The 25,507-nt window shown below is 43.7% G+C and overlaps 1 protein-coding gene across 1 annotated transcript in view; it reads left to right on the top strand.

Moving 5' to 3' along the window:
• The window catches only part of LOC111147266 (acyloxyacyl hydrolase), a 162,060-nt gene that overhangs the window by 65,050 nt on the left and 71,503 nt on the right, over positions 1–25,507 (top strand). The window contains exons 7-11 of the mRNA XM_022503203.1: positions 4,184–4,244; positions 5,304–5,374; positions 6,199–6,247; positions 7,444–7,492; positions 9,219–9,313. Coding sequence (XP_022358911.1) covers positions 4,184–4,244; positions 5,304–5,374; positions 6,199–6,247; positions 7,444–7,492; positions 9,219–9,313 — 325 coding nt within the window. The remainder of the gene's footprint in view (positions 1–4,183; positions 4,245–5,303; positions 5,375–6,198; positions 6,248–7,443; positions 7,493–9,218; positions 9,314–25,507) is intronic.

The raw sequence follows: 25,507 nt of genomic DNA, 5'->3' as shown, positions 1-25,507 counted from the left end.
CTTCTTTCTAAAAAATAAGTGTGCTTCTGATATAATTTGCACCAGATCACAATTTATTCATTGCTTTATGATTTACAAAGCACATTTAAATGCAGCCTCATTTATTCTTCAAAGCAACCTGTGGCTTAGTAATAATAACAATGACTAAAGGTTGTCTGATAAGGTCTATGCACTAGGAACTCTTGTCAGTGCAGCCCTACAAGGCAGATGGCATCATTGTCCCCTTTCTAAAGAGGTAAAGTCTTTTGCCCAAGGCTGTGATGCTAGTAATCAATAAATCTGGCATTGGAACCCAGCAGCCTGGTTGCAAAGGCCAGGCTCAGAGCCACTCAGTTGTCTGTCCCTTGACTTTTCACCCCACTTTTGGATGAGCAAGTAGGTTCTAGCATATTGGATGTCTGACCCCAAAGCACAGTCAGCAGATGGTAGAGATAAGGCCTACCTGTCTTTTATTACATAATCCTTCATTAAAGTCCCTTCCAGGAGTAATGCCTTTCCTGTTCTGTGCCTCTTCTGCCTCATCCTGCTTGGTCTAATGCCTTCAAAATACAGTGACGGTGTCCCCACTGTGGGCAGTTTCCTAGCTCCCTGCTCCCCAGCATTTGGCTAGCCCTCCATACCCCAAGCTCACCAGTGCCTGCTCATGCACCCCGTTCTTCTAGGCCTCTCCCCATCGGGCTCCCATACCACCCACAGCTCTTAGAGGGTGGGGACACCATCTCTTAGTAAACCTTTTATCTTTGTACTTAGACACTTTGCTTCCAATTAGTAGGGACTCACTGAAGAAACAAGGCATAAAGAAAGAAAAGGCACTATTTTACTAGAACAAAAATGTGTAGGATACCAAGCTACTACCATTGGGGCAATCAAGTTTTTTGTTCTTTTTTGTTTTGTTTTGTGCTAGTAAGAATTCACAGTGCCTATGCACTGTCTACTTTTTATGGTAACAATGGTAAGTCAAGAGAATCCCCTCTTAATAATCTTTTCTTGTTATTTAATTTCCATATGCATAAACCTGCATGTGGATCATTTCACATAAAGACATACAGACTATCCTAGCCCTTGTTAATTGCCTTTGTTCATCATTCTTTTCTTTTCTTTTCTTTTTTTACTTGTTCCTTCTTCCCTATGGCCCACTCCTCCCAACCATATTGGTCCCTGTCCCTGCCACCAAGGTGAGCCCGGGTGTATTCTTTCCTGGTTTTCTCGGCTCTCATTTCCTCTTGCAGAGATGCATCTGACACATTCGCATGCATATTGAACAGAACCATTCCCAGCCCTGGAGTGCTGCCTGGGACTCGAATGTGAGACAGCTACACATGGAAACTTGATTCTCCCTAGTTTCCTTTTGTTGTAATGCCCCAGTTTCATGAAATAATTTTAGGGAGTTTGAACTTGAATAGCTATTCTATTATGTAATGAATAACATTCACCCGCATTACAGTTGCTCACTGGATCAAGCCCGCTAGCTCGACAACTGGCAGTCATAGAGCAATGGCTCTCTTGGAAATAGATTTTATATTCATCCCTGAGCAGGTCCCAGCCGACAAGGTAACTGGGCAGAACGCTGTGTGCCTCGAAATCTGAAAATCTGAAATTTGATTTGGGATGGCCCCAGAAACTAAAATGCCATAGGAACAGATCCCTGCCTCCTGTTTGCCCAGCCCTAGAAATCATCCTTGGAATAACTGTAACCATTGCACAAAATAATAAAAAGCTAATGTTTTGTGAGCGTTTTCCACATACTTGGCACAGGTCTTTATGCTTCCCATGGAGCAACTCACTCTTTACAACAGCCCTAGGAAGCAGGTACTAATATTGGCCCCTGTTTTACAAATGAGGAAACGGAGGCACAAAAGATTAAATAATCTGCCTAAGGTTATATAGCAAGTAGACAGCAGACCTGGGATTCAAACCCTGAGAGTCTAATTTCAGAATCCAGAGCTATGTTAAGAGACTTCCCATGACTCTTTGTTCCTACTAGAACATTCTTCACCCAATTATGTGCCTTGAAAATGCTTTGTCTTCCTTTGAATTTAAACTTAAGATTACCTTCTTCCCTGTATTGTATTAGAAGTGTTTTTGGCTCTTGATGCCCAACCCTTTTTAACATTTTCTCCATAGCATTGTATTTGCCTACTGATGAGTTGTTTGCCCCCATGAAGCTCCTCTAGCATTGGAAATATAGCTTATACTCATCGTAATATCTAACGTGGTGTCTGGCACACAGCAGGGACTCTAAAAATACCTATGGAATGAATGAATGTATGTTTCAGCCTACAGCCAGGCATCTATAAGGATATATGAGTATCAGATTTAGATACAGTTTTTTGTTTTTTAAAGATTTTATTTGTTTATTTGACAGACAGAGATCACAAGTAGGCAGAGAAAGCAAGGGGAAGCAGGCTTCCCGCCAAGCAGAGAGCCCAATGTGGGGCTCAATCCCAGGACCCTGAGATCATGACCTGAGCCGAAGGCAGAGGCTTAACCCACTGAGCCACCCAGGCGCCCCTAGATACAGTTTTTAAGAAGTAATGTTAGTAAACTACAACAGTGTCTTATCTACAACCTTGAAGCCAGCTGTGATTTGGAATTCAGAATTTCCCAGATTTTAAGACAATCAGTATATGGTGACCATAGGTTACCTGACATTCTCAGTACCTTCTGATCAAACACATTTATATTCCAGTAGTGAAATGTATAAATATTCACACTAAGTAGGATAAAGCAGTTGAATTGCCTTATACAGTTCAGATCCAGTTACCACCAAATGAATTTTCTGCAAAGTTAAAAAAAAAAACCTCAGTTTTCAGAACTCTTTGGATTGGAGACTATGAATGAGGGGTTGTGGAGTTTATGTAAATTGCAGTTCATGCTACTTTAGATGAGCAATCTTCTGTACTATGTCTAGAATGTATGGTTTATGTTAGTTACTTTGAGCCTTTCTGCTTATTAATTTGCTTCATCTGTTCATTAATTCATCTGCTTCATTTGTTCGTTAATTTAATGAACTCACAGTTCTAGAGACAGCTCATTGTTCCTTCAAACTCCCATCCTCAGGATGGCAAGGGTTGGGGAGAACTTTGGAGTACTAAGTGGGACCTTTCACCTAGCATCTTTCCCAGGCTAACAAATTAAGACTGTCTGGGTCTGTACCATGTATGTGTGTGTGTGTGTGTGTGTGTGTCTGTGTGTGTGTGTGTGTGTCTGTGTCTGTGTCTTTCCTCCTTTTCTCACCTAGAAAACTATACTAGCTGTCCAAGAGGTCAAATATGTACATAGGGGGAAGCGACTTACTCTCATGAGGCCATCTCCAGAGAAGCTTATGACCTAGACTCTGGGTCCACCATCCCTGAGTTAGTAAGACAGATTCCAAGACACCAGTTAAGCTCCATGCTGGCTCTTGCTGAATCCATTTGCCCTGAGGCTCTCACAACTGCTGGAATGCTCTTGATTCGAAAGACCATTTAATAAATTCTGTAAAGGCTCATGTTACTCTCTACATTCTAGGCTCTGCCAATAGCCTCACCCTGCCATATGATGGCACTAGCCTGCTACCCCAGAAGAGATTTTCCTAGAGGGAAACAGTGTGAGCCATGCAGGAGCTGGGAAAAGTTTGGTAGTGAGGACACAGAGGGAGAGCCTCCCTCGGGTGAGGGGTCTGTGGCTTTAGCATGAATTTCCTTGGTCATCAATCATCCAAGTCTTTGGTTTTCCAGGCTCATGAATGGGAGTGAACGTTGCCAGCTCAATGCCTCAAGATTCTTTGAGTTAGTGGTTTAAAAGAGTAGATTTTAAGAAAAAAACTTCCATCACAGAATGTGTAAAATGGCACAAATTCAATCTATAGTGCTGAGCTCATTGGACCGAAAATGCAGTTCCTTCCTCTCTGGGCATCTCAACATCAATATCCTGTCTTCTCTAAAATGTTGATGTAATTGTATCACTTCCCCATATGGGCCAAATTAATATCAGAGAGAAAATAGTTCTAATTAGGTGGAGAGCAGAGATTGGCAAAGTGGGGCTGGCACTCTTCCATACCATGGAGACACTTCATTTTATTTTTAGAATGGACTTCTATCACATACACTCAACACAGCCGCATCTGAAATGTCCCTGTTTGTTTCCATAAACAGTTTCTTTTTTCTTAGCTCACCAGCTGTTTTGTTTTCTTTTTTTCTAGAACGATACAAAATTCTGTGCCATTCAAAGATGTAGATTCAGACAAACACAGCGTTTTCCCAGTAAGTATTGTGAAGGGTAACCAGATGTTCACTAAATATTGTATCACTTTCTACAAATATCCTACCTTTAATAAGACAAGACTGAATTCCATTGGAATGTATTAAAAATTTGATAATACACCATCCCATGATTTTTATGGACTTTTTGGCTTCTTAATAGGACATGAGCTATCAGAGTAGGTCTTTAGGCCAGGACTGTTTTTTGTTTCTTGATGCCATTCCCAGCTGGGTGTTTCATTTATCTTGAAAGGTGCTGAGAATTATTTTGGAAATTCTTAAACCTATTTTTAGAGTGCGTGTGTGTTGTGTTCATGTGTATCCACGTGTTTGATTTAGAGCAGTACGGATGTCAGGATGTTCTCTGCAAAAGCGAACAAGCAAGGGGCATGTGTAACTCCACCAAGTTGGTGGGATCTCAGATAGTCTACCTGGGAATGGGGGAAATGAAGATGTTGTTTGATATTATTGTGACTCTTAAGTCTTTCAAATCAAGGATCAAGACAGGTCAATCACATAATAAATCCACAAAGTTAGCCAACACTCGGCTAGAGATTTTTAAATTATCCAGTACGATTATTCATTTGACCAAATAAATCAACTATTTTGGAGGCTAAGAAGATTGATAACTAATGAAGTTCAGAGAGTTGGATGTCCTGCTGTCCATGGAAGTGTATATACACACACACACAAACACACACAAACACACACAGATGAACACATGCATATGTACGTACAGCAGGCATGCACATAACCACACCTAAAAATGCACACGTGCCCACGTGCATACACTGTTGTGCACCCACGTACAGGCACACACCCAATAGCACACACGCACACACACTACCACTCGGCATTGGCGCTAGGACTCTGTTACATTTCCCTCACACAGCATGTCTCAGCATATTAATCTTAATTTTCTTAGTAACCTCTAGTGTTCCTAGATTGTACTGGAATTAAGAATTGCACATGTCGGTACCCCTGGGACAGCTTTGACTGCCCTTCCTCGTGGATAACAAGGGGCAGAAATGAACCCTTCCTGTGTGTGCTCTTCAATTCCAGACGCTGAGGGGCTACCACTGGCGAGGGAGAGACTGCAATGACAGCAACAGGATGGCATACCCGGGCAGAAGGTACGTCTCCACTGACTCGGGAAATTATCTTCTAAAAAGGAGGCAGGAGGCGTCATTCCAGCCCCAGCCTAGGGGATTTGTACTTAGAGAAGGGACCTCCGTGTCCCCACCAAAGTAAAGCTCAGTGAAGAAAGAACAGCATTCGTTCACCATTTGTCCAGGAAACCCTCCTGGAGCACCTGCTCGTTGCCCAGCGCTCTGCCTGGTGTCGGGCGGTTAATGAAATGAAGTAGGGCCTCCCTTCATGGAGCTTCTGGTCTAGTAGGAGGAACATGCGAGTCCGCAGGGTACAGGGGGGCCTGTGCCCAGCCTCCTGCTCGAGGTCCACACGCGGGACTGAGGAGGGAGGCAGGAGCTCCCGTGAGTGGACCATATGTCGCCTTTCAGTCCCGGGCTGATGTTCAGCCGGCCACATCTCGAACTTCAGAAAGTGGATGCGCGACCTTCCTCTTGACTGTGGGGCCACAGTGTTCCGTTTACCAGATGTTTGGGAGTCTAGAGCGTCATGGGATGCCTCACTTATCTAAATAAAGTGGGCTGCTGACTCATTCACTCTGCCGTCAGCACTGTCCCACAGCACGGCCCATGAATAGAGGCACTGGAGTTGGTCCGCGGTGCTCAGAAAATAATCCCAAACCAAGATACTGGCAGAGGCCAAGTGGAGGTTTCTGTGTGCCACTGACTGTTATGCATGGCACGCGTCCTTGACAAGCCTGTTGTCCATCACTGACCCTTCATACAGCACTCGTTCACTCATTCATTCAGCTGACATTCACGGGGCAAGAAGTCTATGCTGAAGGCCAATGTTGCTGTTTTCTTCTTAGGCCAGACAACTGGGATATGCACGAGGATTCAAACTGTAATGGCATTTGGGTAAGCAACCAGATTCAAACCTAGTCCCATCCTCTGACGTTCTGCCCTCCTTAAAAGCCCATTTGCTTTAGTCAGTCCTATGAAAGAAGAGGACAGATGAAAGCAGCCTTTCTCTGCAAACTGGAAGAGGGCTGTAGAGTCGGATCTCACATGATGGATGGCAGGGATGTAATGAGAGTTGAGGGTCTGTCAGTCACAGCCCCTTGAAGTCACCCACATCCAACCCCTTTTTTCTGCGTTGAGTCAGGCGAAATTAAATGAAGAATTCTGTTAGCAAAGTTTTACAGCAACCCAAATAGCTGTTGGAAAAAAGCTCTTATTGCCACCTCTAAGGCAGCCATTTTCTTTCTATTCCACAAAGCTAGTCAGTCAGGGTGGAAATTAATGCTGGTGTTCCAGCTCTCCATGAATAGCAGATTTGAAGCTTTTAGGAAGAGAGAGGGAAGAAAGGAGGAAGCCCAACCAAATACTTCTCTGAGGACAACAATGGCAGCAGACCCCTGTTTTGTGGGGTCTCGAGCTAATACATGACTGAGGATCCTCCTGAACAAAAAGAATACCAAATTACAAATACGAGAGCAAATAGTTAATTAGAACAATAGAAGAAATCCCAACAAAATCCCAGAGTCTTGGAAATCCAGGTCCCTTGGAAATTGTAGGACGTGCAGCCGCATCCCTGGCCTCCACCCACTAGATGCCAGGCGCTCCCCCTCCCCCTGTTGTCACCACCAAAAATGTCTAGACTTTGCCAAATGTCCCTCGGGGCAGAGGTGGAGGGGAAGCCAGCCCCGCTGAGAATTGCTGCTCTGGAAGCATCCTTGTTTAGGGAGTGGAGACGTCAGCGCACTGAGAGCTCCAGCTCAGAGACAGAGGGACACACACTGACCTTGTGTCTTGGTCACTTAGTGGGCCCAGAACGCCCCCTCGTGGCGACACTGCCAGCCCTCCAGACACTGCCAGAGGGGCATCCTCTGGACCAGATGGTTGGCCGTCTGGATCTCTCCTCATTCCTGCCCCCAACCCTAAAGCCCAGCTCACACAGAGTGTCGCTGTGTTGAATTAAGGGCTCAGGAGACTTTAATGGGTTTTATCCATTGACTTGCTTTTGTACTTTTAAAGCCATTAGGGAAAGCCTCAGTGTATGTGTCTCATACATTTAAAAACAAACTGCTAATCACACCATTTCTCTTTTGAAGGGTATTGATCCAAAAGATGGAATTCCATATGAGAAGAAGTTCTGTGAAGGTATGTATTGTAGAGTTAATGTGCTTATCACAACAGGGACACTCTTTTCTAGTCTGAGTCACACTTAAGCCAACAGACCACCCAAGGGAGGAAGTGGCTGGTGCTAGAGCTTAAAGTTGATGGATGTCCATTTATTTTCATGAGAAAAAGCTATGAAAAAACTTGTAGAAAATGGAGGCAGAACCTAGAAAAAGCACAACTGAATTTTTCTGACTGCCCCCTTTATGTGGAGATTGGAAATGATTGGAAAATTGAATGATGAGGCCAGAAAAGGCAACAGGAGAGAGCACAAGGTAGTGGAAACCTAGCACTTCTCCCAGATAAGAAAACTAATAGAGGTGCTGGCATTTCCATGTCCTTCTCAATACACAACAAGGTCAGACATCTGGGTTTGTGCTGACAGAATCCCTGTGGCAGGCAACTGGGCTGAAGATTCATATCTGGGTGACTTGAGGGAGATCTCCAAGTTATAGCCATTGGGGAGTTCCCAAAAATCTGAGCAAAAGCTCTGTGTTCTAAATGCCCAAATGCCACAGACATCTGAGCTGCCAGTATTGTTGGGAAAAACCTATGATCACCCACATACTACTGAAAATTTGTGCCTGGTAATACCCAAAGGGTCTCAGGCAAGACCCTCTGCTAGCCTCACTTTTTACATATGGGCAGTGCTTTTCCCTAACACTGAAAAGCATTCCAGTCATTCATTCATTCCTCCACTTGATGGATATTTCCTGAATGCCTATCCCTATTATGCACCAAGGGCTATGCTTGGCTCTGAGTTGTCCTGGGCAGATGCCACACAGTCCTTGCCCTGAATCAACTTAGTCTGATTGTCTAGGGGAAAGAGGCGCCCCTCTGTCTGACTTTGGGAGGGATCCGTTGATTTTTTCAGGATCTTAAGGGATTTAGGAGAGTACATCCAGGGGTGCCTGGGTGGCTCAGTGGGCTAAAGCCTCTGCCTTGGCTCAGGTCATGATCCCAGGGTCCTGGGATCGAGCCCCGCATCGGGCTCTCTGCTCAGCAGGGAGCCTGCTTCCTCCTCTCTCTCTCTGCCTGCCTCTCTGCCTATTTGTGATCTCTGTTTGTCAAGTAAATAAATAAAATCTTTAAAAGAAATAAAAAGAGTACATCCATCACCCATGGGTAGATAAATCATGTGGATGGGCCTCAGAGGCAGATTAAGAGATTCCTAACCTCCAGATAGGGCTTCTCAGAGACCTTTATGTTCATCTCCCGTTAATCAACCAGAACTGTCCGCCCGGTGCTTTTGTGTATATGGATTAAGGGCTTTAAAAGACCATAACAACTTTGAAAAGTCCAAATTGCTCCATGAGATCACTAATGCTTAGAGTGAATTACAACAGAATTCAAGAGAGCCATTTCCAAAACCAAAACCCAGGGTGTATTTCCGAGTTCAGATAAAGTATGGATTCCTTGATTCATCCATCATTCACTCATGAGGTTGCACAGCAGTTTTGTTTTATGCTGAGCTAGGAAACGCACCTGCATCTGTACAGCTTAGCTAGCAGTTTCAGTGGCCTAGAAATCTCCGTCAACTCCTAACTGCGATCCCCCTCGCTCCCCAACGCTTGAAAAGCGGCAGTGCGTCACTGTTATGAGGCTCTGTGCGGGATACACACCCGGGTGTCTACCCTTCTGACCACCCAATCCAGAAGCTCCAAACTACTGGAGTGCATAAATAATGCAAATAAATTGTGCCTCCCAGGTTCACAGCCCAGGGGGATCATTCTGCTGGGAGACTCAGCTGGGGCTCATTTTCACATCTCTCCCGAATGGATCACAGCTTCACAGATGTCTTTGGTAAGTAATTTTGGCAGTAATCATCCCGGACGTGCCACCCTTTGTGTTTGGTCCCCCCTTGCTCCCTCTAAATGCGATGCCAACTCCAAACACGTGCAAATCTCCCTCCTCAGCAAAATCTGTTGTAAAAAGGCGCAGCCACAGCCATTCCAGCTTGGTTCGTTTCAAACAAGGTGATAAGAAATGTGAGGGCATTGTCACAGCCGGCTCATCACAGCAACTGTCCTGTCCATTAGAGAAGGGGGACAGTGCCCCTGTCAGGTGGAAAGGAGACTTGGGCACAATGGGGAAACCCTGGTCATATGGCCACCTCGGGCGTGGTTCCCTTCTCCCTCTCCAAGAACCCTGAAACTCCGATCTAGAGAAATCCAACTACAGGAATTATCAATTCCTCCTTGACCCCTTCTTCTCAAACTAGAGAAATTGAACATACACCTAAACACTCCAGCTGAACCTGTGCCAAGTCCCAAAACTGAACAGACATAGACTTCCCTTTGTAAAGAGGAGCAAGCAGGGAAACATCTGGACATATAAAAAAATGCTCATGATCTCAAAAGAGGAATGCTCTTTAAAAAAAAAAAAAAAGCCAAAAGCTTGCTGTAGGAGACAGAATGGCATTTTGTACAATGTTAAATTCAGGTTCTCAATAATGGTCAACAGGAGATTGTACCCATGAAAAAGGAGCAGTCAGACATCAGGAAAGACTACTTTGGGGAGAAAGAACAATAATCACCTGAAGTAAAAATCCAGTGACAACACTTACAAGCAAGTTGATGATGCAAAAAACAAGATTAGCAAACCAGCCCTCCTGCTGGGGAAATTCTGGAACTCCGAGAACCGGCATTCGGGATGGGTTCTGGAGACTGAATAGGAGAACCAGAAAAGAGAACATATCAGGCAGAGAGGAAGTTGTGACCAAATAAGCAATAAAAGGTAACTCAATTATTGAGTTGAGGGAATCCTTGTCTTCAATCCTAAACCCGCAGTGAGCACAGGCCCAAGTGCAAAATAGACTCTATTTACCATGTCTTCCTTTTTTTTTTTTTTTTTCATTCCAAATATAAAGAAAAATCTTGCAATCATTCTGCCCAACAACAACAAAAACCACCAGGGTACTTACTAGGAGGAAAAAACCATTTTAGCATCAGACTTACCTCTCAATGCTAACTTTTAGAAAATAGTAGAATAGCCTCGACAGGATTTTGAGGGTTGCATGTCAGAACTGTTCAGGCTGCCAAGATATTGTTTGTTCTTCCAGAAACTTATTTTCCGTTTTCAGAGATTCAGAAAACATAACAGACATATGCCTTCCTGAGAAAGATTATTTTAAGAAGTATTCCAGATTACTATTCCAACTATTCCAAATATTACTAGATTTCAGTATATAACATTATCAAATGTAAACAATGTCAAAAAAAATCCATAAAGTTAAAAGACAAATGAAAAATGAGAACAATATTTATAACATACAAGGCAATATTTAAATCCCCTAATAGCACACAGTTCCTGCATGTCAATAATAAAATTTTTAAATGTTTTAATAACATAACTAATAAATATAAACATAGTTTCATCTTTAATTGTAATCAAAGAAACACAAAACAATGGAATATCATTTATCATCTGTCAAACAGATAAAGCTTAAGAAGTGATAAAGACCTATTTTCAGCAAAGATACGGTGAAATGGACATGTTCTTTCACCACCAAGAGTGTTTAAGTTGGTAGAACTTCTCTGAAAGGCAATTTGACAAAATATATAAAGTGACATGAAAATGTTGGTGGTTTTAATCATGAATTCTTCATCTGGAAGTTTACCTCTAAAACTGATTAGTCATTTGCTCAAGAATCTATGTACATGAGTATTCATCAAAGAGTTACTTATAAGAGCAAAAATTAGAAAATAAATTAAAAATAAAAAACAGGAATTAGACATGCAAAAATATATCCATAAAATGAAATGTTATGCAACCACTAATATACATGTCATAGACATATTTCTTAGCAAGAAATATACAAATAATAACTTGTTAGGGGGCAAAAATAGGTTATGAAATAATAATGTATGAACCAGTTTTGTGACTATGTAAGTGCATCTGTGTATGCAAGCAAAGAAAATAATTGGAAGGTTGTGGATCAGTACATTTGATGTGTCTGGATTGTAGAACACTGGGTAACATTTTCTTCATTTTTCTTCAGTGAATTTGTACTGTGTAGGTACCAAATATTGCAATCAAAGATCTCGGGTATCATTTTGTTTCGTTTTGAGCAAAGAGCTTAAAAAACACCAAAGTGCTGTTTTTCTTAGTATTTGTAAAAGCCCTCCAACGTAGGTGTTTTACGACATAGCTTCACTGTACACACAGATACTCAGAGAGGTTAGGTAGACTGCCTAAGGTCACACAGCTAACAGGTGGAAGATTCACTTCCTTTCATTGTCATCTTGAATAAGATGACATCTTGTAAATGATGGTAGGAACAATCTCAGGCAAGGCCATGTGTTTCATGATCTAAGGGCTGTGAAAATGCTTTGGACTCTATGTTGGATTCAAATTAGACAAAAAGTAGATTGACTCACAGCTCATGCAGTGCAGTGGTGGCAGCTAACCAGGCCGGCCCATGTCCTTGTGCTTGTCCTTCTTATCCCACCTCTGGGCCTCTGGAGGCTGAGGTGAAGCGTGCCTCTCCCTTTAGGGTTCTCCTGGAGAGAATGGCGTCTCAGAAACTCTCACCAGAGCCAGCAGCTCACTCTATAGTGTGCGAAATCTCTGGGGAAGAGAAAGATTCACTGAGAAGCTAGCCCAGCAGTCTGGAGTCCTGACAACTGGGATCTGAATTGTAACATTTTTTAATCTGCTGTTTGCAACAACAAATTAAGTGAAATACTGCAGCTCAGCATTGTTGGTTTGGGTTGGGTTACAGGAGTCCCCTGGTTGCTGAAAGTTTGTTTTATGCCACTTTGCTTTTACAGAAGACCTATATTAGCCCCCTTTCTTCCCAACCAAAAGAAATCTAAAGAAGATGTTCACTTTTACCAAAAAAAAAAAAAAGAAAGAAAAGAAAAGAAAGCCGTTACCATGCTAATGTAGGTCTTTCAGAAAAGCAGAATGACCTAACTCAAACCTTGAGAACTCTCCCTGTTTAGATAGCCAGGGAAACCTGTGTTTCCCACCCCACTCCCCTGTCATTTTTTGGCAGTAAATTGTAGTCTTGAGAAATGGCCACGAGAAGGGCAATAATGTAGAGTTGATGTGGAAGCCAAACTGGGCATAATGGTAATTGGGTTCATGAATCTCACCAAAATGTTAATAATGCTGTTGGTGGTAGGGACAACACCACAAATTTAGCGGCATTCTATCACCTATTTCAAGCCTTTGATGTTCTAGTGTTCTCAAAGTGTCTCCCCAGGTTAACATATGTCTCCAAGCTACAGATCAATCCAGCCACTCCAAGCCTGGGCCACTTCTGTGTTGTGCTATTTATAAGATGGGAGATGAGACAAGGATAATAGAGAAATATTTTGCTTAGAAAGTTAGCATTGAAAAGAAGGTATATCACCAAGTTATTATCAAAATAATGCTGTACAAACTACCCCAAGTCTCAGGGACTTAAAACAGTCCCCATTTCTTCTCGCTCACACATCTGTGGGTTATCTAGGGTCAGCTAGACCCTGTTGGTCTTGGTTCCAAGCTAAAGGTTGGGTCTAAGTCTGTACCACATGTCTCTCCTTTTTCTTGGTTGGGCAGTCTATCCAGGAAGTATTCTTTTCATGGTAATTGTGGAAGTGCAAGAGGACAAGGGCCCCCACACAAATACATTTGCTACGTCATGTCCACAATCAATACATTGGCCCAAGCAAGTCACACGGCCATGCCCAAGATCAGTGGGGAAGCAAGTATATCTGCTCAAAGTGAGAGAGGGAAGAAAGTAAATATTTGCATTATTGTTTTTATCTAATTATAAATGTTAAATATTCAATGGAGAAAAATAAGCAATACAGAAATTATTAAGAAATCATTAACATTCTCTTTAATCCTACCACCCGGGGAGAATCATTTTAACATTTGGGAATATCAGATTAGTTTTAAAATATTCTCTTAATATTCTTCTTATTGCGGGAAAAAAGAAGATAGGAAGTCAGTACTAGAACCAATTTTGAGAGTTAAAAAAAAAATCCCCACCATCTTGAACTTTTCTCATTATTTTTCCATTCTTTCCCAGAACTCGACTCCCACTGTGCATACACACACACACACACACACACACACACTATGTAGTTATAAGAGTAGCAAGTATGCAATTGGCCATTCTCCTTTTTTTCAATTAGCACTAATTATAATCATTTTTCCACATTGCTACTTAGTCTTTGTATTCATTATATTTGTCAGTGTTCTCTAGCATCTTTTTCAGTATACAAGCCATAATCTACTAAACCATCTGGCCACGACTGGATATTAAGCTGATTGATTTCTGGGCTACTATGGATCATACTCCTTTAAAAAAAAAAAAAACAAAAAAAACTAATTTTTTAAACGTATCATCTATAGAATCTCTTCATTTGCCAGGGAGTCAGCATACATATATCACTACAATGCCCGACAGACATCCGTGACATATGTTGAGCTCTGATGTCTCATGTTCTGATTGTTTGGCTTTAATACTTGTGGCAAGTAAACAAAATATTGCCAAGTACTAACCTGGGACCAACTGTGTACAAAGCCCTGTGATAGATGCGAATGACGCGGAAGTAAAGGGCATGGAAAGAACCAGGCCTTCAGAAGGCTTCAGGCCTTATGGGCGAATAAAGACCAGCAAGTTCCATAGCTGCCGCAAGGCATATGCATGCCCCGAACTCAAGGAAAGAAGGAGTTCGGGCAGTCTGGTCCTCACAGGAAGGAGTGTCCCAGGAGCAGAAAGAGCACACAAAGGCTCACAGAAGTAAGAGGGTTCAGCATTCTGAGAAGAAGTCTAGTGTGGCTGCATTGATGAGAATAGAATACGAAGTGGAGAAGGTATGAGAAGAGTCTGGAAAGGTGCATAGGAGACAGATCTCAGGGGTCCTTGAGGCCACATTAAGGAATTCAGAGTTTATCCTGAAGGCAATAGGAAGCCGCCAAGGGGTTTTAAACTGAGAAATAGCAGCAGTCATATTTGAATTTTAGAAATATCACCCTGATTCCAATGGCAAGTTGGATTGGACTGGTGAGGGGTGGGGGGAGACAGGAAAGTAGACCAGCTAGGTTCTTTCTAGTGAAAGTGCGCTAACCTGGAAGAGTACAGTGAGGAAGAAAAGAAATGGGCAAACTCAGCAGTTATCTAGAATGCACAGTGGACACGTATTTTTCTCATACACTTCCCACCCTGTGGACTTTACAGCCAATTCCTGAAGAGATCAGCCTCACTGAGGGAGATGTCCCGCCTGAGGGGCTTACCCTGGGGCTGTGAGGGCATCCGCACATCAGAAGAGGCTGCTGTATCGACTGCACCCCCCTTGCAGGTCTTCCCTGCAGGGTCGAACCAGCTTTTGGAGACTCTACTGGAAGAGTCTGTCCCCGTAAGAAACTTCTGATACCTCTGGCTCTTCTGCATCATACCCCTAACTCCCAATAGTTATAGTGAACTTACAGTTCGTTGTCCAAACCTGAGGAAAGAGGGATCACTACTGGTAATTATATGAGGATAATAGGCATTAACTTAGATTGGCCCAGACAAACTGGGATGTATGGCCACCCAACTGATAGCATGATAGCCATGTAGGAAACTGACACCTTGAGCCAAGAACCTTGCCCGGAGGAGAGTTTCCAGCCCCTAAATTAACTCTCTATAAAATAATCTTGGACTTTTAAGCAGACCTGAGTTCAAATTCTAGCTTAGCCACATACTAATCCTCCCTGAGCTTAATTTCTTCACCTAAAAATATGTAAGTAGTGATAGCTATCTCATCAGAAATTTGGGATGATTTTACAAGAGGATGTTTTAAAATGGACTATTTATTTCTACCTAAGTTTCAACTGAGGCCCAAGACAATGTGGGCCAACAATTCCCACCTTCCGCAGTCAAATATCAGAAGGACTTCAGTAGGACATGCACAAGAAGGGAGTGAAAAATCACTTCTGCTACCTATAGCAGAAGGCCCACCTCAAAGGTCTAAGAGTTGAGGCAGGGCATGGCTGGTGTCAGCATGGCAGTGGGGCTCAGCTCTCCCCTCAAGGAAAGGGTGGACATGCTTCCCCCCTCAGAGTAGGCAACCACTAGCGGACCTGGATAGATGTCTCCGGAGACTGGGGTCGAAGGGGTTGGTGTCCAACACTCTCATGAATAATGTAAGAGTGGTGACTGAGGAAAGAACGAATGTGTGTCCTGGGGGCAAGGACATGGACCCCAGGAAGGGAGAGCCAGCTGGAATCATTACAAATCCTGGAGAAGATTGCCTGGAGATGACTGCACCATGGAGGGTAAACCAGATGACCAGGGACTGGAGCACAAGTACTGAAAGACTAGAGGGGGTGAAGAGAATGCACTGACTGCACCTGCAAGGTTAGTCACGTGTTCCCAGCAGGGCCTCTCAGAGCCCCCATTAGAGAGAGCCAGCTTTGGACATCAGCCCAGCCAGAAGAATCACATCTGATTATACCTCTTCTCCCTCCGCCCAGCACCACCTGTGGTCGGAAGCCTCCGCTGTGAATTATTCATTAATTCATTTGACAATAACAATAAGAAACAATCAATATAAGTAACATTTTTATGACCTATAACTTTATTTTCCAAAACAAACAAAAAACAAGCTGGAAGCGTAGTTTTCTTTTCCATTGTTGTGAATCTCTTTGATTTCTGGCTAAAGACAGCCAGATCCCCATACCTGCTTCCCTCTTCAATCTGTTTTCATATGCATTTATGTAGCCTCTTGAAAACCACATTGTATCCTCATGGGTGAAATAAAAAGGCAAATGAAAAAGGCAAATCAAGTCTTAGAAGTATGAGGAAAATAGTGATCTCATAAACTCTCTGTGAGAGTCCCAAAGATTCCCAGGGTTCCCCAGACCATATTTTGAGAACCGCTGTCACAGAGTTTTCCTGCTGCCTCCAGTGTCTAAACTTGGAGGATTTACAAAAGAAAGATGTGGTTGTGGAGTACCACAGTGTGGTTTCCAAAATTATTTACATCTAGAAATGCCAGAAAAGAGGTACTCTAAGATAGAATGTCTTAGGGCAAAATGGGAAACCATCCGTACACGGTGGACTAACCTCTCAACCCAAGATTCCCAGAGCACACTGGGATATGTGAGGTTCCCCAAGAGAGTGTCCATGAGAACGCTCACTCTGCCCCTGGGTTCTACTATTTGAGAGCCTTTCAGTAATGTCACCACAAAGGAAGAGAACCTCCAACCTTTTGGCTAATTCAGCAGGTGGAACCCCTTTTAGTCTGGGTTTCTAGTCAGTATCAGAGTCAGCAGTTAGCAGGGACCAATCAGGAAAATAAAAGCATTCCAACAAGGGGATTTAATACAGGAGATCGGCTACACAATGTTGGATTTAATACAAGCAACTGATTACATCGGTATTAGAACTAAAAGGGAGTTTCTGAAGAGATTAATCATTGCTGACGCTAGGCTAGCGAACAAAAAGGAAGATGGGGGTTTATCAGAAGCTAGAGCAAGAGGTGAGGCTGATGCTTGAACCTTGGCAGAGCCTGTACTGACTGCCAGGGGCACACAGACCAGCCGCTACTGGGACCACTGTGAGATGTGGAGATGAGCGGGAAGGAGCAAAGGAAGTGGGAGGTTGGGAGGCTGAAGGCTGCTGGAGGTTGCTGACCTCAGCTGGAAACCACAAAATAGTTCCTCTCCCATATGCCCCTCTCCCACCTGTGCCTCCCATTGGCTAGGGGATGCAGAGGAGCCTGGGAAGTGTAGTTTGCAGAATCCAAGCCCCTTCTGCAGAACAGGGACTAGAGGCATGGGCTTAGAGCCCAGAGGCCATCAGTAGAATGGGAGGCCTGGTTGGCTGTCTGCATGGTTTTAGTCAATTAGAGCCTCATCCCTTTCTGTCCTTCTATACTGGGACCTGTCTCATCCCTAGAGTTCCGTAAAGGCTGCTCTTCACCAAATGCCAGATCCCAGATTCCCTTGTGAACTACCTTTCAGGAAGCCTTCCCAAAATGACCAGAAGAGGGCAAACAAACAGGAATCACCTTTAAAAATGAAGCTTCTGGATCTTTCTCTGAGGGCTTTGGGTGACAGGGGTTCTGAATTTGGGTTCTATAGCATTGACTTTGACACCAGAGAATACCCACCATCCCCTGACCCCACCTGGCAATCCCTCCACGAACTCTGATTTCATGCAGGAACCGTAGTAACCCCCAAGCTGTGGTGGCCTCCCTTGGGGTCTGCCAGTGGGAGTAGGTACAGTCAACAAAGACCAGTCAGGACGGCCCCAGCGTGTCTGGTGCTCTGCATTTGCTGCGCCAAGTCATACATCATATCGTCTGGAAAGAGCAGGGAGTGCTGAAGCAAATCAGTGAATCGTTGTTTCATCATAGGCCATTCTGCCCTTTATGAGACTACTCAACATTTCTTGGCCTCTGTCTCCCTATAAAGCAGAAAACGCTGCCGCAAATACATTGCCCCATCCGGACTGCACCTATGAAACAGACTCCACGGCCTGGGGTATCTTTCCTGCCGCAGCCTCTTCTTCTCTCCCCTTCTTGCCATCCTCTCGTTAAGCAGTGTGGCACCCGAGAGGCCTGTTTACAGCTAATTAGATTAGGAGTGTGTTCATCTGGAAAGATATTTGTAGTTCAATAAAGAGAGTGTGAAGAATCACTCTACTGGCTCCACAGAAACAAGGAGCCTCGTTCTGTTGTGGGGGGCAGAAAGAGGTTTTCGCCCCCTCCCTCCCTAAACAAGCCTCACTTCTCTCCAAGATACCCGTAGTCATCAGATGCAGAATGAGCTTCCCATCCCACAGGAAAGATCTCAGCTCAGAAAGATTGCAAAGCAAAACAGCGAGCAAATTTGAAAACACTTTCGTGCTTTTTTTTTTCTTTCAAAGGAAAAACAATCACTGCTTGAGATGTTTTGTTGAGAAAGAAAGGGAGGCAAAGAGATCATCAAGGGCAGGAGTAGATGCGCCCTCCTGCCTCTTCCCCATCTGCTCGAAAATTATTTCCAAAATATTAAATGCTGCATTTCGCTGAACCAGAATTGCATGACGGGCTGGGGCTGGGGGAGAGAGGAGGGAGACGAGATTCTGAAATACAATTTTCCAAATGTTTATTTTGCTAGCGAAGGCTGTTGCCTGTACTATTATAAAATCTTAGCACGACCCCTGGCAGGCTGTTGTCTGTAGGGTAAGTAGGCGCAGATTGAATTTCGTACTGTGTCAAGGACAAAATGAATCCTTAATCTGGTTGCAGAAAATGCATATTCACCCCAGAGCATAGCGGCTCCAGTCTTCAAGCCCGCATGTGCTTCATTCCTTTCTTTGAGATGAGTGTCCAGGTCCAGTTTGGCTGCCCTTTATTAGCCCACAGACAGTTCGGGTATTATCAGAGCTCACACCCTGACCTTCCCTAACCTGCCCTGCTTCCTGCTGGCTGGGTTTAACAGTGAGCATGAGGCTTCCATAAAGGCTGATTTTCATGGCACACGTAAAATATGAAAACCCTACCTCCGCTAACTTTGTGTCAACTCCAGAAAGACTTGAGGGTTAGAATACTTGATTATTGTTTTTCCAGCTGAGGAAAGGCCATAGTTCCATAAAACTGGACAAGATTACATTTTCTGCTCCTCAGACATCTTGCAGGCTGACAGATTAAGGATACTAACTGGTGAGAAGAGAAGCCTCAATCCATGTTACTTCTCATTTATTCTGTCAGAAAAAGAGACCTGTGTTCATCTTGGTGAATCCTCTCCAGCAGCTCTCAGGCCGTAAGAGACAGAATGTTCTTCGATTCTCATTCCCTGTTCATGGGCACAGTCCAGACGGGCTGTTGCCTTGAGGCCTGATCAATGTGATGCCCTTTTCTCCCTGCTCAAGGTGAGCAGCTGGGGCTCTTACCTGCCAGCAAAGTATGGTGTTCTCGGGGGCTCGTTCTTCCAAAAACGTCTGTGATCTTAGCCCTCACCAGTTTCTGCAAGAATTAAAAAGACAAACGCTCGTTGTTATGAAAAACTACAAGAGGAAATTATTTTAAGCTCCATACTTCTGAAAGGCATTTATAATTAGCCAGCCCACATGCCTGCTCTCCCAGCACACGAGATGGAGATTTTGTCAGAGACAGGCAGCGTGAGTCTGTAAATACCTGTGCGAGCCAGTGTGCTGCTAAGACTCAAGGCAATCTCTTGCCCTCTAGTTAATTATATTTACCACTTTGCTTTGCTCTCCCTCAAGTTCCTCAACCATGAAATGGGTCTCAGGGAACTAACTCATCACAGGAAAAACATTTAGGATCTTGAACCAGTGGGGATGTGGAAAGAGGAAATTTCTGGCATTTAGAAATAATTTGGGCTGGTTGGAATTGATTGCTACACCCCGTTCATTCATTAGCTCATTTAGCTAATTTCTTCCATGCCAGTCCTTGGAGTAATAAGAACAGAGATAGCCCAGCCCAGCCCTTGCCCAGTGCCGGGCTTCTGAATGATTTCCTGGGGATTTTTCTACTCAGGGCAATGGCTGGCAGATTGGTAAGAGGTGTGAGCAAAACTATAACTTCTAGAGGAAAATCAAGGGGAACGTTCTGAAACACAAGGTCCAAAAATTTCAGGTAGATTAAGGACAGCAATGCTGAGCCAAGGAGTTAAAGACTGATTGTGAAAGAGCCCACAGGAAAATAGATCAATAAGGAGCAAAGGTCATGTTCTCTTGTTGGTAACATAGTTGTGAGCCAGCAAGTAGAGCAAGGAGAAGGGTAGGGCCTTTCTTAAAAGACTAGTTATTAATCCAGCAGGGTATAGGCTTAGCTGCTGTAACAAAGAATCCCAAAATCTAGTGACTGAACATGGAAATGTGCTTTCCTTTCATATAATAATCCAGAGAGAAGCAGTCTAGGGCTGGCAAGATGACCAGATCACCCTCAACATGCAGCTTCTACCCCTGGGTCTAAGGGGGCGGCTCCTGCTTTTGCCGCCTCCCACCTGTAGGAAAGAAAAAGGACCAAGTGAGGACACACACATTCCCTGGGAGAATCTGACTTAGAGGTGGCACGCATTACTCTGCCAGACACTTCACGGTGAAGAACCCAGTCGCATGGCCACACCAGGCGACAGCAGAGGCTGGGGAGTACAGTCAGTGCCTGGCTGGGCAGCTGCGTGCCCAACGAATGCTGTGGGAATTCTGTTAAAGGCAGAGAAAAAGAGATAAGGGTGGACAGGTGGGGCTTTAGATGTGAAAAGCAGGCTCTAACCTCAAAGAGCTTGAAGTCTACTTGGGAGGATAGACAAGTAAACTCACAATTATAACATTAAGCAGATATTACCATGTGTTTACCAAACGCCAGACATTGTACTTAGCATTACCTCCTGTCATACTGAAATGACTCCATTATTATATATATTTTATAGATGAAGAAATGAAGACTTAGAGAGGTTAACTAACTTATCCAAGATAATGCAGTTAAACATGGAACCCAGATAAAAACTGATTCCGTCAGACCCTAGAGCAGAAGTCAGCAAATTTTTATGGCCCTTGAACCTAATGCAGCCCTTTACTTTTTTTTTTTTTTTTTTGTAAATGAAGTTTTAACACTCATTCATTTACATAGTCAGTTGCTGCTTTTGCACTACCGTGGCAGAATTGAGTAGTCACAACAGAAACCAAATGGCCCTCAAAGCCTGAAATATTTACTATATTAGTAATTAGCTGGGCATGCACAGGGTGTGACGAGAGCTGGAGGAGAGCCCCTCACAGAGAAGAGGTGGGCCAGTCAAGGAAGCCAGGATTTAGCTAACCGTTGACTAATGAGCAGCCATCAATCAGTAAAGACGGTTGAGTAGGAAGAAGAGCTTGAGACAGGCCTGGAGGTCTGAGTGACCCACTGAGAGTTGAGTGGGGTGTGAGAAGAGGTGAGGACAGGGGGTGGTGCGGTGTGGTGGAGGATATTGAATAGCTGCACTAGCTCTGAAAGCAGTGTTTACCAAACCTGGCCGATCGCCACAGCCATTAAAAATAAGGATTCTAAGACTCCACCGCAAATCTATCCAAACAGGATGCATCTCTTCAAGAAGCTCCCCCACAAGACTCTGGAATACACTGCTGAAGATAGTAGGGGGAGAGTGAGAAGGCAGGGACCCTGGCCACAGGCTCTGGTGGTAACCCAGGGCCATCCTACGTGCAGGTTGGAGGGCTAGAAGCAGTGAGGTTTGTGACAGCTTCTTGGTAGAAGGTGAAAGAGGGGAGAGGAAGAAAATGAGATCATTCTTTATGAGCGAGATAGTGGGGAATGACACCCCAGTTCTGGCCTGGACATGAGGTATCCCCATGGTGGCTTCCCCTCTTCTCACCTTTATAGCTTGGCTATGGACTTTGGAGTTCTAGAGTCTAAGCTGGATATTACCTCTCAAAAAGGGAGAACTACTCCATGCCAGAGCAAGTGACAGCCTGGCTGCTTCAGAAATGACCAAACCTTTACAAAATCAAAAGAAACTATCTGAAGAAGGGACTCTTACAATATGATATGCATGCCTTGTTGCCTGTTCCCGGCCCTTAGAAGAGTCATTTTTTCTGTTTGTGGAAGAATTTGTTTCCCAGGCTCCGTGTAAGAATTGAGTTGTGATTATTTCTGCATAACAGTGGGACACCTGAAACTCTTATTTTCTCAGTTTTATGAATTTGGATACAGTTCTTCAATCACTCTGGAAGTAATGTTGGAGGGAATTGAATTCTGTGGAAGAAATCCAACTGCGCAATGCATTTGCATTTGGTATGGGGCAGTTAGATAAAGCATCCCTTGACTCACTCATTGAATAAATAAATCATGGGGTTAGAGCTTAAATAATAGATAAAAGAAAAGGGGAAAGAAAGAGACTAAGAGGAGCTGACAAGGTGAAAAAATAGACAAATAAAACGAACCATATTCAGGGAAAATGATGAAAAATTGTTGCCCGCTATTCTGTCCTCTTTATATTTCCTGGTCACATTTTGCTAGCAATCTTTATTTGACTATTTCTTCACTGCCCCATAAGGTTTTGGACTGGCATAGGGTCAAAGATGAAATGCTACTCCTTTTCCCTGAAAATTACTTATTTAGCGCTGGCCGAAATCTAAATGTGCCTTCAGTAGGCATCGTTGCAGGAGCTGAGCAGTTCTTGTTACTGGTCATAACAGCAGATAGGGCAGTGGATAACTGGCATACTGGCTATTTGGGTTTGATTGAAGGAGACTTTGTTCATCTTCCTTGTACATAATATGATGAATTCAGCCTTGGAATTTTGCATATGATATTGCCAACACTTTAACTCTCTCTTCCCTTGCCTCTCTTTGCCTGGCTCTCTCTTAGCAACCTCACAGGACTCACATGGGATAACAATTCTTTCAAGATTCCTTCCCCGACCCCCACATGTGGGATGGATGTCCTTTCTAGCACCCTGGGCTTCCCTATCAATCCTGCTAACAGCTAACTCTCATTGAACACTGATAATTCTGAACTTTATGCATGGTTTTTCCATTCCAGTCCTCTCAACCACCTGATGAGATAGGTGCTGTGGTGAGTCCATTGTACAGACAAGGAAACTGAGATACAGAAGAGTGAAAGCAAGTCTTCAAGGTTACCCAGCTGGGAAGTCTTTATTTTCCAGCCTGTGAGCTCCAAAAAGGAGGAACTTGTGGCTGCCTGGTACGATGGTCAACAGAACACCTGGCACGGGCTGGCATTAACGTTTCTGTCCCTCTCTGCTCTCTTTCTCTGTATGTTTAATGAATTACTGGGCCACAGGGACCTCAGTAGGAGACTCACTTGACTGCATATGGGATTCTAAAGTTTGAAAAATCAAATTCGGAGTTAAATTGCGTTCTTGAGGTTGTCTATATCAAAGCATTAGCTTATGTGAATGATGCTGCCTGACCAATCTCTGTAAGAGATTGCAGAGGCAGAAACCAGATGAAATGCACTTTCCCTGCTCTCCCAGAGCTTCATCTGCCAGGCCACACAGGAAGATAAACCTTCGGGTCAGCAGTGTGTGTTGTGCGCCCTGACTGCCTCTCCCCAGATGCGAGGACAGAACAGGCCCTGGGAATATGAGTGGGGTGTGTATGTAGGTGTCGGCTTAGGGTCACAGATCATTTCTATATGCATCCCCAAAATACTCGTGCTGTACTCCTCATAAGTTATGTAGGGCTTCCATGTAAGAGAAACAGAGAGGAAAGATGGCGGCCACTCCTGGGTTATCTGTAGCTTTCGAACTTTTCAGCCAAAGCAGTATCCACGAGACCATCCACTCAGTAGACACCCAGGAAGCCTCATTTTCAACAACTGGCAGACCCAGCTTAGTCACATGTGTGATTCTGAGATTTGGCAGTTTAGGGGACAAGCAAGGACCATTAGAACTCCAGCATGCTCCAAGCCTCTCTCTTCCTAGCCCCACCGGAACCTGGGTTCAAATCCCCACCCCCTACTACCAGCTCTGTGACCTTAGCAAGACACCCAAACTCCTTCTGAATTCTGTCTGCCATAGTTTTCCTGGGTCCCATGCTGCCCAGTTCCTCCGCAGAAAATACCTTTTTTGAGAGGTAGTGTCCAGCGTCTGATACAGGTAGTTTCTCAAAAAATGTTTGTAGGAGGGAGAGTGGAAGGAAGGAAAAAGTGAGTCCCTGTCTCACAGAGATGTTTGATGAAGTTAAACAGGGTGTGTAAGTTTCCGTGTCTCAGTGCCTGGCACATAAGGAAAATTCATTACTCGTTCCTTTCCCTACTCTGGCCTGAAACGCAGAAGTTATCTGGGAAACATAGCACATGCAAACATCATGAATGGATATACGTTCACTTACAGGATCTGTTCACATGTCAAAGTCTAGAGGAATGGGACCAGAGCAGGAGAGTTTGTGTGAAGGTCAGGGAGGGCCCTTCAAGTTTCATGAGTTGGTATTCCTATAAGGAAGGACTTTAAGGTAGCGGCAGCAATAGGAGGAGGAGAGGCGGGGGTGATGAGATTGAGATGCAAGCTGAATGGGGAAGTCATAGAGCGGGCCTTTGCGATTGGAAGGCAGAAAGCGGAAGGGTAGCCTCATCTACGCCACCTGCAGGACAGATGAAGTAGTGGCAGACCAGCTGGTAGACTCGCCTTCCCAAAGCTAAAGAGAGAGCAGCCTCTGATTCTCAGGCCTTGAGATTCTTGCACCATTATCAAATGACCAACCTAAGAGCTATCTTTTTCTTTGAGTAAAACAACAAAACCTGTCTGCTTTGACAGTTTAGTTCCTTGGAGATAAATTTCAAAATACTAATTTAACTGAGGATGATGTTTTTCATTTATTTTTCCAACGGAATATTAGCTGCAGATTTGCCAAGTGACTTTCTGTTATTTGAAAACAAACAATTTAGATCTAACCCAGTTAGCAGTATTGGAAAAGGGAACACATAGCATTGCTGGATAGGGAGGGCTTGAGTGGAAACAGTGAAATAAAGGCATCAAGAATATAGTCCCTTTATCATTGGAAGATTGGCAAGACCAGATGAATGTGTGATTGATACCATTACTCTCTTCCTCTCACTGAAGATGGTTTTAAGAAACCCAAATATAAGTTGCTCATTGAGGTTAGGGCTTAAGATATACCCAAATCCAAAGTATTATGTTTTCTGAATATGCATTAAAAATGAGAACCAATGTGCTTACTCAGTGCATATACACACACAGAATAATGTTAAAATATTACATGAATATAGTATATACATGCCAATTATGACATAAAAACATTTTATGTCACTGATAAAATCAGAATAACATCTGAGGCAGTGCTGTAGTTGACTTAGTGCTCACTGAGCATCTGATGCTCTTTACAAATTGGGGAAATTTTTCTTGGTAAATATTAAGTCTTTCCACATATGTACATTTAAGGTACATTTAAGACGAGTTTTCTGAGAACATAAATGCTCAAGAGGAAAAAGCAGGAGTTGATGAGGGAGATCTTAATTTGCATCTTTCCTGCCTTAAATGCCTGAAATGTCTTGGGTATAATGTTGCGTGAATAAGGCTTTTAGTGTT

This window comes from Enhydra lutris, unplaced genomic scaffold, assembly GCF_002288905.1.
Source record: "Enhydra lutris kenyoni isolate GAN:26980312 unplaced genomic scaffold, ASM228890v2 scaffoldscaffold16, whole genome shotgun sequence".
NCBI classification, from domain to species: Eukaryota; Metazoa; Chordata; class Mammalia; order Carnivora; family Mustelidae; genus Enhydra; species Enhydra lutris.
The sequence above is the reverse complement of the archived record's forward strand: the minus strand, read 5'-3'. Positions and strand labels throughout refer to the sequence as shown.